Here is an 11,696-nt window from a genome sequence, read left to right on the forward strand (position 1 = left end):
CCTTTGGTGCCTAATCATTCCCTGAAATTCTGAAGTATTTACTCATGACAATTTATATTAGAAATGCAACAATTTTGAAATTAAGAGATTTGTATTTGTTTTACTTATATTCAAAGTAGGAAATAACATTTCTTGTAACAGCACAATGTTTATAATGATACAATGAAAAAGTGATTAAAAGCTGGCTTTAAATGATCATTTGCAGACATTACAGTCCTGTAAATTAACCTCTTTTCAAGCATTTAATTGTAACATCAGTTATATAATTGACCAATTACCTCCAGGAAGGAACGTTGAGATTTTTCCTTTTGTATAAAGATCGATTACCAAAAATATAAAAATCCGAAAGTAATTTGAAGTACATGAGAGGAAAAAGTGCTATTGTGGAAGTTTAATATTTTTATCCATGGAGCAAGTTGTAACTTCAAAGAATTTGGTGCATTTTTAGGCACTGTTTTTGTATCTTCATTTGCCCAAAATATACAGCAGGACTTGAGATGCCCAAAAACTGTTTAAGACAAATTTAAGGCAACCAAGTGCAAAAGCTCAGTGTACGTTAGATATATGTAAACAGAACATTTCATAGTAGAAATTGTACAACTATTACAAGTCCATAGTATTAACAAAGGCCAAAACCATTCTGCCTAGAGACACAAATGCAAAATGTAGTTACACTAACCAAGCCAAAAATTAAGAATTCTGGGAAATGAAGTGTCATCATCTCTAACATGAGGCAGATGCAATACATTGCTGTGCTAGAGTAGAGTAAGTGCTCTGCTTTTCCCCTCTCTACATAACATGCAGTCTCTCCCAGCTTTGTTCTGTTCCATTCAGTGATATACCAGCCAACAGCAGAGCTCCAAATGTTAAAGCAAAATGCAGAACACAGCAAACAGATGGAATGTGAATGTACAGATATTGGACCTTTTTAAAAATACAGTACCTAGGATTTCCCATGTTAAACAGTTTTCAGCGTATTGCATAGCAGTGAACTCATCTGCTACCTAAAACTGTTGCTGCTGACCCACATGGAGTTCCTCTTCAGTCTTCTTTCAGTTTTCTTTCATACTGTACAGTGGGTCCACAAGCTTATTGTGCACATGCATTAAACCTTGGGGGGAAAGCAACAATGCCAGCTTTACATTAGTTATACTTTGTTAACATGTCCTTCTATCCACATTTTTATTTGGAATTTGCTTCAAAGTATACATTTTAAGTAGTTCATTGAAGAGAACAACAATGGCCATTTAAAGTAGTTCAGAATCAGAGACAGCAGATATATTCCTGTATCACTGGCATACTAATGACATATTCAGTATCAGCTGAGCAGGGACCAGACAGTTCTCTGATAAGAGACCCAAAAGGCACATCTGGAATACTTCCAAATGAGCTGAATACATCTTTTTTTTGTGTATTGTAACTGTGTAACAGCAGCGTAATTCCTTCACACCACAATGTGCCATAAAAATCAGATGCACACATAGTGAGGCTTTTACAGCTTGAGTTCTTTTGCAATGTTCTAGCATTGTGGTAATACTGTCTTTGTAATCATCATGTACTTGTGGTCCTGGACAGGAAAAATCTAATTAAATTATCCAGGCTCGTTGTGCAGACTCAAATTCACCAGTTCAACTCTTTTCTGTTCTAGCTGGGCTTTTATTTTGTCACATACAAGTCCTCCATAGCTATGATTAGGGGTGTTATATTTTTTCCTCTTCAACTACTTTAATTCTGGAAAATGCTGAAGTGCAATTAATGAAAAAGATGCTTCCTTCTTAACTTTGCTATTAGTAAAAATGTTACCTACACCTAGGTATGTATGACATTGGATCACTGGAAGGTTTTTAACCTCCTTTCACCTTGAGGACTAATAACAATAATGATCAGTGTTCACAATCCGCAAAGTAAAAGTCCATTTTAGTACTGAAGTAAAGACCTAGCTTCTAAAATTAAAATATGCAACACTAAAAGTAATTTTCTTAAAAACCATGAAAGAATCTCGCAGTACTGTATATTTTAGTGATTACCTATGGCAAAAAAATATTCAAATATCTTTGCTACATGATGCAGCTGGTGGCAACCTTAGCACCACTGCAGCAACATGAAATTTGAGTTAACTATACAATCTAATGTCATTACTGTAGGTGACCATAAAAAAGGCATCTTATGCAGCATCTATTACTAATCACTATGTGATTATTTAATATAAAATACAGTCTAATATTTTTTCAGTTTAACAGTGACAAAAACTCAAGTATACATTTGACATAAAAGTCATTTGTCCAGAAAGAGTAACAGCTGCATACACTACACAAACTAGAAATATATTTTGAGCTTTAAAACATTTAACTTCCTACCAATATTTTCCTCTTCTAAAAAGGAGAAATGAAAAGGAAATAATTACCCACTTCCTAGGTGCATGAAAAATGGTTACAAAGTATAGCTTCTGTCATATTTAATGAAGAATATTTAAATCCTGTTAGTGAAAGTGTTACAGGAAAAACAGCGGCAAACAAAGGATTTTTTTAAAGGAATGCACCAGACTTGGTAGATTCCAAAACAAATATTTCAAAGGAAAGTCCCACTGTATATTCAAGTGTACTTTGAATAAACAGATTTCTGCACACAGTTTTAAGAGGAGCATGCATAAGAATAGAAAAAACTATCCTGAACTACTTATCTGCAGACAAATTAGTAAAATTCAAAATTTATTTTTTGTTTCATTCTTCAAGAAAGTTACTTGCCCTTTTACAGTAAGACCATAAGCACACTTGATAATTTTGGCCTACTATAGGTTTTCAGAAAGTCAAAGAAAATGGAATATGTTAATCTACTTATCAGCCAGTGTGGTACTTAAATATTAAACAAAAAAATTGCTATTTCATATTGAAAGTTTTAAGAAAAATCTCCATAAATCACTACCATAAACAGCAGTATTAAGAACTATCTAGCTTCCCTAAGAAGTCTAACCTGAAGATCAAGATTCAAATAATTCCAGATTTGAACCACACTGATTTCTCCTCCATCTTAAATTGGGAAAAAATTTCACTGATCTGAGAGTAGGTAAAATTAAGTAAGTTTAAAGTAAACTATTGTTTTAAAAGTTCTATTGCTGTGTATTACAAGGTAATTAAATACAGTGACACAATAGCACACATTCATAAATTGTAGCCCTTGGATGTTTTTTAAAGCAATGTTCATTGTCATTTATACCTAGTGATTCTACATTAGGTTTGTATTTCCCAAGCAAAGCCTCTGCTTATATAAGACACAGGATAATGTTTAAAACTTATCCAAGCTGGTAGAGAAGTTTATCTTTGAAAACAGTAAGTACTAGCTAGCAGTGTGATGCAGGAAAAGACTAACCCTCCGTCCTACCCCAGAAATACATGCAGAGAACAGCATACTGAAAAATCCAAAATGAACAAGCTGGCTACAAGAGGTATCAGGATAAAAATAACAGGAATGTCCAAATTGCAATCTAATACATATATGAGCACTGGTGATATAATGCTCTAAAAAAGAATTTAATTAATTTCAGTCTTGATCACACTGATACCTCAGCTACTACAAGTACCCATGCTAGTGAGAAAGACAACTGAGTCACACAATTGCTTGTGCTGTGCTAATACATTCAGGAGAAAACTACTTTTCTCAGCTTCTACTGTCTCAGTAAAACAGAATTCAGTTTAGGAAGTTTCAAATGCTCTCAAATATCCTGACTTACTTTAAGTTTGTCCCACTATACCAACTACAAATACGAAAAACACAGTAAAAGGGTGCGATTTTTTCAAAGGCAGTATAGATTGTTATGCTCATTGCAGATGAAAAAGGTCCTCAGGTGGCTTCAAAGTCTGTATCACAGTTTACTGGACATCACATTACAGCACATGGCAAAAGCAGCATGGAAATGTATCAGGATTAATAAATGTATTAAGATTTTTTGAAGCTAAACTTTCCAGTATACTTAAGACCTGTATTCTGGAACACCAGATTGCTGCTGTTTGAAGTTAAAGATTACTAAACTATTGTTTCATACTGGAAGCAAAGGAAATACTCTTCCCAAGTAGATTTGTTTGTAATGTAGGTAGCACAAGTTATGCCTCCTGGCAATTTTCCAAACACAAGAAATAAGTTAGTATTTAATATTCTGACTATATAACATTATACATTAATGACTGCAAAGTGTTGGAAGGCTCAGATTTAAATCAATATAATTTCAAAGCTGTCGGTTTTGTGTAAACACATAACCTCTGATTCAGTGCTCACCTTTAAAGTACTTCACAGTTTTAACTCTTAGTTCTAAAGTAGCATCTTCATCACACACAAAGATAGTGCAAGGGTGTTGCTGGAAAGCAGAAACTGTCCACATATGATTGACTCCTTCTTCAATTGCTTTGTACAGTGCAAAAGCCTTGTGTGCACCTGTTATAAGAATCATCACCTGCAAAACAAAGGTCTCTTTACTTTCAATCCCAGTATCAATACCAACTAATCTTGAAAACACACATGCAACTAGAACTGAATGAGTTCTTACTTCTCTAGCATCCATGACTGTACCCACACCAACTGTTAGTGCCATAGTTGGTACTTTGGATAAGTCTCCATCAAAGTATTTAGCATTTGCAAAAATGGTGTCCATTGCTAAAGTCTTTAATCTTGTTCTTGAAGACAAACTTGATCCGGGTTCATTGAATGCAATGTGGCCATCTGGACCAATGCCTTTTCAAAGTTAAAAAAAATAATCATTCCAGACCTGAGAGTCAACACATTTCCTCAAACATTTTAATTTAATGAAAAAGGGCTCATCCTTCCCCTTGGGTTCCCCACTTCCAGTAAAACTTAAGTCACTAGAAACTTGGACACCAAGTTTTCTGTTTTGGAATTAATACTGATTCTTTGTTAGTCACAGAACTTTCTTACACAGTAATTGAAAAATCTGGGGTTTAGTCAAGTAATGAAAATAATGATTAAGGTGTACATGCTTGTATTGTAAGTAACCATAAAGCATTTCCTCATACCTCCAACAAACAGATCAATCCCCCCTGCTTCTTCAATTTTCTTTTCAAATGCATCACATTCCGCCTGTAAGTCTGGTGCATTCCCATCAAGGATATGAGCATTATTCGGATCTATGTCAATATGCTTAAAGAAGTTATTCCACATATAGGAGTGATAGCTCTCTGGATGATTTCTGGGAAGCCCTGAAATCATTTAGAGTGAAATTACTATATGGCAAGATTTAACCAAACAGCCTTATTCTAGTCTGTATGTAACTGATGTGAAGCATGCAAGGCAGACCTGAGTCAAATGAAGCAAGATTTGAAATTACATCGAGAAAGTTCCCTGTAGCCACGTACAAGGTTTACATTCCCTCCACATACATCTTATCCCAGAGTGTCCAGTCTTCATCAGAAATGCAGTCCCATTATAACATGACAGTTGAGTTTCACAGAAGTACTGTGAAACACTGAATTTAGCCCAGTGTTTATTTTTGCATTTTTGTAGATAAAGGAATAGAGAAAAATGCCTGGACACCAGTCTAGTATTGGAGTACAAACATCCTAGACTAACCTGGTACTTTGACAAAGTATTTAATAGTTTTTATAAGGAGGAAAAAAAAACCAACAGTACAGTTCACAAATAATAGCATATCTTACCTACGTACTCATCCATGTTGAAAGTCTTTACATATTTGAAAGAGAGATCTCCATTTTTGTGATATTCTATCAGCTTTTTGTAGCATCCCAAAGGTGTACTCCCTGTTAAATAAAGTTTTTCTGCTGTTCTGTGTATCTGCACATTTCAGTGTATTTAAAGTCTTAACAGTCAAATTTTGCTACAATGCTTTTCAACATACAAGAAATCTATTTCTCATTTAGTATTTATCAGTTTCTCAAACTATCATAGCTTTTCACAGAAGTCAAATCCATATTTTAAAAAAAAGAGCATTACCAAAAATAAGACTTATGTTCTTTTAAATACTGTATCTGCTAGCAGTGATACAAATATTGTTCTAGGCTTAGTTATTTACAAAGACTTTGAGTAAAACTTGCCTGTTGGTAGACCAAGCGTGAAATATCTTCCTTGACTTGGCTTGAACTGGATAATACGATTACAGATGTATTTGGCTGCCCATTCACTAGCCTGATCATAATCTTCAAGGATCACTAGCCTCATTATGGCAGTGAGGAACTTGTATGATAAACAAACTTAAACCTGGAGAAAATGTTGAAGTTTTAAAAATAAGCACCATAGGTAGTTGTCAAACTCCTAGATTACAGAGGAGATTAAAAAAATCATCTTTCATACCAATGACTTGCATTAGCATACCACACTTTTGCAGTCCTAGTTCAAGCTGGACAATCAAGAGAAGAGCTACAGAATCCAAATGATGGATTACAGTCTAAATATTTATTGAAATCCACAGACTAATTTAAAGCAGTTAACAGGAAAAAGCTAAAACAAGATGAGAACAAGCCATTTTAAACTTCAATATTTTGGTCAAGTGTTACCATCAGAAAAGAGGAAATACCTAAATACCAAGATTAATTCCTGTTTCTTATGACCAGCTGAATGCCTACAGCTTCAAAAACCAACACCCAGAGTAATCCTATGTTTCTATAGTCAAAATATCTAACTGGGACTAAATAATATTAAAGCTCCTTTCACTCCCATTCTAGCTCCTTAACAATGTTTCAGTAAGTTTATTAATCTGCAAAAAAATGTTAAAAGCATTAGAGATATTTGAAATGTTTACAATTCACAGGAAAAGATAGGAGGTCACGTTTTTTATTTAAACAGAAATCTAAAAGGCTTGGAATGCAACTGTATCAACTTTTAAGATGAATATCCAGAAAATAAGCTTGGTTGCTAGAAGTATACATATAAAAGCATCTCCTGCATTTGCGTGAAACTTATTTTTCCATGACCTTCTGTTTAGCAGAGTCCAGTAATTACTCCCGAAAGACTGAGGCTCTATCACTAGTTTGGGATGTGTTACTCTTCCCAGGTCTGGGTGTGCTCGGCATTAGCCAGAACACAACAGGCCAAGGCCGCATTACTTTTAGCTGACCCAAAATGAGCGGCTGTTTTCAAAACAGCTACGAATTAAAGTACTTAACAGGGTACCGTGTTTGTCCCACTGAAGAAGGAAGAAAGGGATCATCACCGTGTGCTGCCTGTGCCGCTGCACCTCCCTGGACAGCTGAGCCGTGACAAGTCAAACTCACCTTGGCCGAGGAAACGCTATTCCACACATACCCGAAAGAGTTAACACACATCCCCGAGGAGGAAAGCATGCCAGCAGGCACAGACTCCGCGCCTTTAGGGCGGTTTCATAAAATCCCAGCAATTCTACGCTGGGAACAGGGGGATGCTCTCCAAGAGCAGGGATCCACGGACAGCAGCAGAACCACCGCGAATTTTGGGCTAAGGGCACTTTTTTTGGTTTTGTTTGAAGATGCGGGGAGGGCGCGGGGATAAACCTACACTGTCAGCGGAAGAGACCTTGCAGCCGGAGCCCCGGCCCACGGCCTCCCCTTCCCCGCCCGCAGGCACCCGCACGGCCGCGCCCTGCCCGCCCCGCTCACCCGGGACAGCCCGCGGCGGCCCGAGCAGCAGCAGGACGAGGAGGAGGAAGATGAAAAAGTGGAGGTGGAGGAGGTGGAGGAGGCGGAGGAGGTGGAGGAGGCGGAGGAGGCGGAGGAGGTGGAGGAGGTGGAGGAGGCGGAGGAGGAGGAGGCGGAGGAGGCGGAGGAGGAGGAGGAGGCGGAGGAGGAGGAGGAGGCGGAGGAGGAGGCGGAAGCGGCGGGCGAGGAGGGGAAATGGATCCGGCCCCGTCCGCATTTCCGGCCGTGTGTGGCCGGGACGCGCCCTCAGCCACGGAGCGCTCCTCTTGGAGCCGCCCTGCTGCGGAGCACATTGAGATCTTGGTGGAAAAACGTTCCCCTGCAACCTAAAGGTTTATATGATCCAGCTGCAAAAGAAGCCGTGCGTAGTTACTGGAAAAAAATAATGAGGTGAAGCATCACTGTCTTTTTGAATCACAGGCTGACCGTAACCCGGCAGTGCCCTTGTGGCCGGGAAGGCCAGTGGTGTCCTGGGGGTGCATCGGGAACAGAGTGGCCAGCAGGTGAGAGGGGAGGGCCTGCCCCTCCACTCAGCCCTGGTGAGGCCGCCTCTGGAGTGCTCTGTGCAGTGCTGGGCTCCTCAGGACTGCAGAGGGCCCAGTGGAGGCCACAAAGATGATGAGAGGTTTGGGGCATCTCTCTTGAGGAGAGACTGCAGGAGCTGGGCCTGTTTAGAGAAGACTAGGAGGGGGTCTCATGGGTGCATATAAATATCTCAAAGGTGGGTGTCAGAGGATGGTGCCAGACCCTTTTTGGTGGTGCCCAGCAACAGGATGAGGAGTTATGGCCATCAATTAAAACAAGAAGTTCCACCTTGACATGAAGAACTTCTTTACCTTGAGAGTGGCAGAGCACTGGAACAGGCTGCCCAGGGAGGTCATGAAGTTTCCCCTTTCTGGAGATGAAAACCCCACCCAGACACATTCCTGTGTCATCTGCTCCAGGTGACCCTTGCCTGAGCAGGGGGCTGGACCAGATGACCTCCAGAGATCCCTTCCAACCCTAACAATTCTGTGATTATCATTTTGCTTTAAAAGCAGTCAAATAATTCCAGAGCCTTAGCTAAGCAACAGTTAAACAGATATGGGATTGATAGATCTTGATGTGTGGAAAGGGCTAATAATCTGAAAGGGTTGTGTATCAGAATAGTGGTGAAACTGGAGTAGGGGGGTGAGCAAGCAACATAATTCTGAATATATGTGTATCCACATTCTGTAGGCTTCACTAAGGCCTTACCATAAGAGAAGACCAGGATAAATCTGCTACTGGGCTGGAGCATGATTGTTTGAGAAAAAACATGACTGAAGGGTAAAACAAGGGATGCTAATAAAGGGGAGTGTGTATTAAAAAACAAACAAACAAATAAAACAATACCAAAAAAGATCATAAAAAGCCCCAACCTGGGGTCATATGTGAGCATAAAGATACATTTTTTTGCAAGACTGAGTATAGGTCAGTTTGTTAGAGCATTATGCTAATAATGCCAAGGTTTTAATGTAGGTTTGATCCCCATATAGGTCATTCATTTAAGACCCATCCTTACATGTCCCTTACAACTCAGTATATTCTGTGACTCCATGAGCCTGTCTGGCCAGGTTTAGAAAGATTGAGAAATACTTTGCCAAGGGCATTTAAGATGTGTTTGCAAGATTTTGAGGGAAAATATGTCTTTCTGAGGTCTCTGGGGCTTAGTGGGTAACCAGTAAAAATACCTTTTGTTTCAAAACCAGCCTTTCAAACAGTTTTAGTTTATGCGTGTTCTTCTGATAAAGTCTTGATCTCAGAAATTTTACCAGGTCCTAAAGAATAGTGTTTTGCACCATTTCTTGAGTCAGGCTCTGAGCCTCTGCTGTTGTCATTGTTTCAGAGTATACTTGCAGTGGAAGTGATTTGCAGATTCTATGTAACAATTTTAAGTTTTGCCTCTAGATTTCAAATCTGATTTTTTTCCTACCTCTGTGGACTTCGTGTAACACCTCAGTGGTAAACTGCTTCTGCATACAGCAGACTAGTTAATACATTTCTTTGGTATTACCTAGGTACCTAAGGACTGAAATCACACCCCTCCCCCAAAAGCTCTGTTGGTTTCCACAACTTGAAACTCTTAAAACTCAGGTAATAGTCTCCCCATTGTTTCATATTCTCCAGGGGGTCTGAGAATATATGATGTTCTGTTCCACACTCAGTGGAACTTGTCCATTTTACTACTGCCTCTAAATGTGGAACAGCTGCTTGTTTGTTCCCTTTTAGCAAACTTTGCAATGCTATCAACTGCTTCTATTAGACAGACAAATTCCCTGTCATTCATAAACATACTCAATTCGTACATTCATTGTTTGTATGCTAATACCTGGGGTATGATTTTCCAAGTCATTCTTCAGATTTTCCTTTCTATTCAGTAGCAGATGAAAAATGCTCTATATGCACTGAATGTTGTAGCTAACGCTTACTAATTAAGGTGCTGCTAAAAAAATCATAGTTCCTTATTACTATGCATAGTTCCTATCCTATGCATTGAGTAGCATAACTAGAGATTTCAAAGTCTCACTGCTGTTTACTATAAGTATCTGTAGCTTTTGCAAACAGTCTTTCTGTGATTTTTTTTTTCCTTTTCTAAATGGCCCTTTCTTTTAAGTATTAATTAATTTACTCTACTTGTGGTGATCTGATTTGTATACATCTACTATGATCAGGTTGCTTTTTTAAAACCAGTATTTAAGTAACCATGAATTTAAACTGGATGTACTTCAACAGTACCCAGACTACATTGATTTTACCTGAGGAGGACCACCTCAACTGCAGGTAAATCAAGACTTTTAACAAGGTAGCTGTTCCTTCAGATTCATTCTGATTTAGTTGGAAGAACAAAGGATCCTGAACAAAGCTGGGACCTATGAAGGAAAATTACTCAAATGGGTGTTGACATGTAGGAAAGACTGAGAACAAAGCAAAAAGGCTGCAATGAAAAAACTTGCCAAGGCATTAAATGTGGAGATTGAGAAACAATTGCTGACAGAAGTAATTGTTTCAGAAGTAATTGCTGACAAGTTGTTAAAAAAAACTCACTACCTTGCTGAATTAAACACTTCTGTGGAGTCTGGCTGAGGTGGGGTAATTTTCCCATAGCCTCTCTCACGGAGCTGTGCTTTGCATTGGTAGCTAGAGGGGTGTCACTAACACTCCAGTGTTCTGTCTGCTGCTGAGTCGCCCTCCACAGCATCAAGGCTGTCTCTCCAACGTTCTCCCTGGCCAGGAGGCTGGGGTGGGCAAGATCTTGGCAGGGGACCTCTGACCCTCTGACCAGAGGATATTCCATAACATATCTACTCACATACAACGTTTATGAGAAGGCTGGAGAGGGAAGGGTGTGGGGAGCAGATAGCCAGGCATTTGTTATTACGGTGTTTGTCTTCCAAAGCAGCTGGTACACACACTGGAGCCCTGCTTCCCAGGAAATAGCTGGACATTGCCTGCTGATGGGAAGTAGAGAATAAATCTTGTGTTTTCCTTTGCCTCCATGCACAGCTTTTTTTTTATCAAACTGTCTTTATCTTGATCCATGAGGATGTGAAATACAAAGTTGTGTTTCGTGCCAGGGAAATAAAAAGAATCTGTATAATTGTAATTGTAGAACATGGCCATGGGACAGTTATAAAGATGAGTTCTAATAAACAACCGAGGAAAGCACGGAAGAAGGTTTTTGAACAAACCTTTTGCTTGCAATTACCTACTATAAGTCTCAAGCTATTCTGTAATAAGTGTCTTTGAATTATAACTTTAAAAGCTTATTTTGTATTCAAGAATTTTAAACTGTAGTTTTAGACTGTAAAAAGCTTTCTCACAGACTGGTAAAAAAACCCATCCTGGATACGGAAGAAAGATTTCAGCCCGCTGATTTATGGTTCCTGAAAAAGGGAAACTAGACATCACTATCAGATACTGATAGACCTGGAAAATAGAAGCTGGACCCCACATCTAGAAGCTGGACCCCACCACCTGGGAGACATATCCTGGATGCACATCCTGGAATATTGAAATATCGAAATAGATCACAATAGCATATAG

The 11,696-nt window shown here is 38.9% G+C and overlaps 1 protein-coding gene across 4 annotated transcripts; it reads right to left on the reverse strand.

Annotated features, from left to right (window-relative positions):
- Positions 1-72: 72 nt before the first annotated feature.
- On the reverse strand, positions 73-7,699 carry GNPDA2 (glucosamine-6-phosphate deaminase 2). Of its 4 annotated transcripts, XM_063401867.1 has the most exons (7): positions 7,233-7,480; positions 6,057-6,219; positions 5,661-5,762; positions 5,022-5,204; positions 4,538-4,722; positions 4,270-4,444; positions 73-1,111 (listed from the first exon to the last, which is right to left on the reverse strand). In XM_063401867.1, exons 2-7 carry the CDS (start codon positions 6,178-6,180, stop codon positions 1,053-1,055), a joined length of 828 nt encoding a protein of 275 aa, XP_063257937.1. In that variant the 5' UTR covers positions 6,181-6,219; positions 7,233-7,480; the 3' UTR covers positions 73-1,052. The 4 variants fall into 4 exon arrangements, with proteins under 4 accessions (XP_063257937.1, XP_063257936.1, XP_063257935.1 ...); XM_063401866.1 differs by lacking the exon at positions 7,233-7,480 and adding an exon at positions 7,593-7,699 and having other exon boundaries at positions 4,270-4,722; XM_063401865.1 differs by having other exon boundaries at positions 4,270-4,722; positions 7,233-7,485.
- Between the last annotated feature and the right edge of the window lie 3,997 nt (positions 7,700-11,696).

This window comes from Prinia subflava, chromosome 7 (assembly GCF_021018805.1).
Source record: "Prinia subflava isolate CZ2003 ecotype Zambia chromosome 7, Cam_Psub_1.2, whole genome shotgun sequence".
Classification (NCBI taxonomy): domain Eukaryota; kingdom Metazoa; phylum Chordata; class Aves; order Passeriformes; family Cisticolidae; genus Prinia; species Prinia subflava.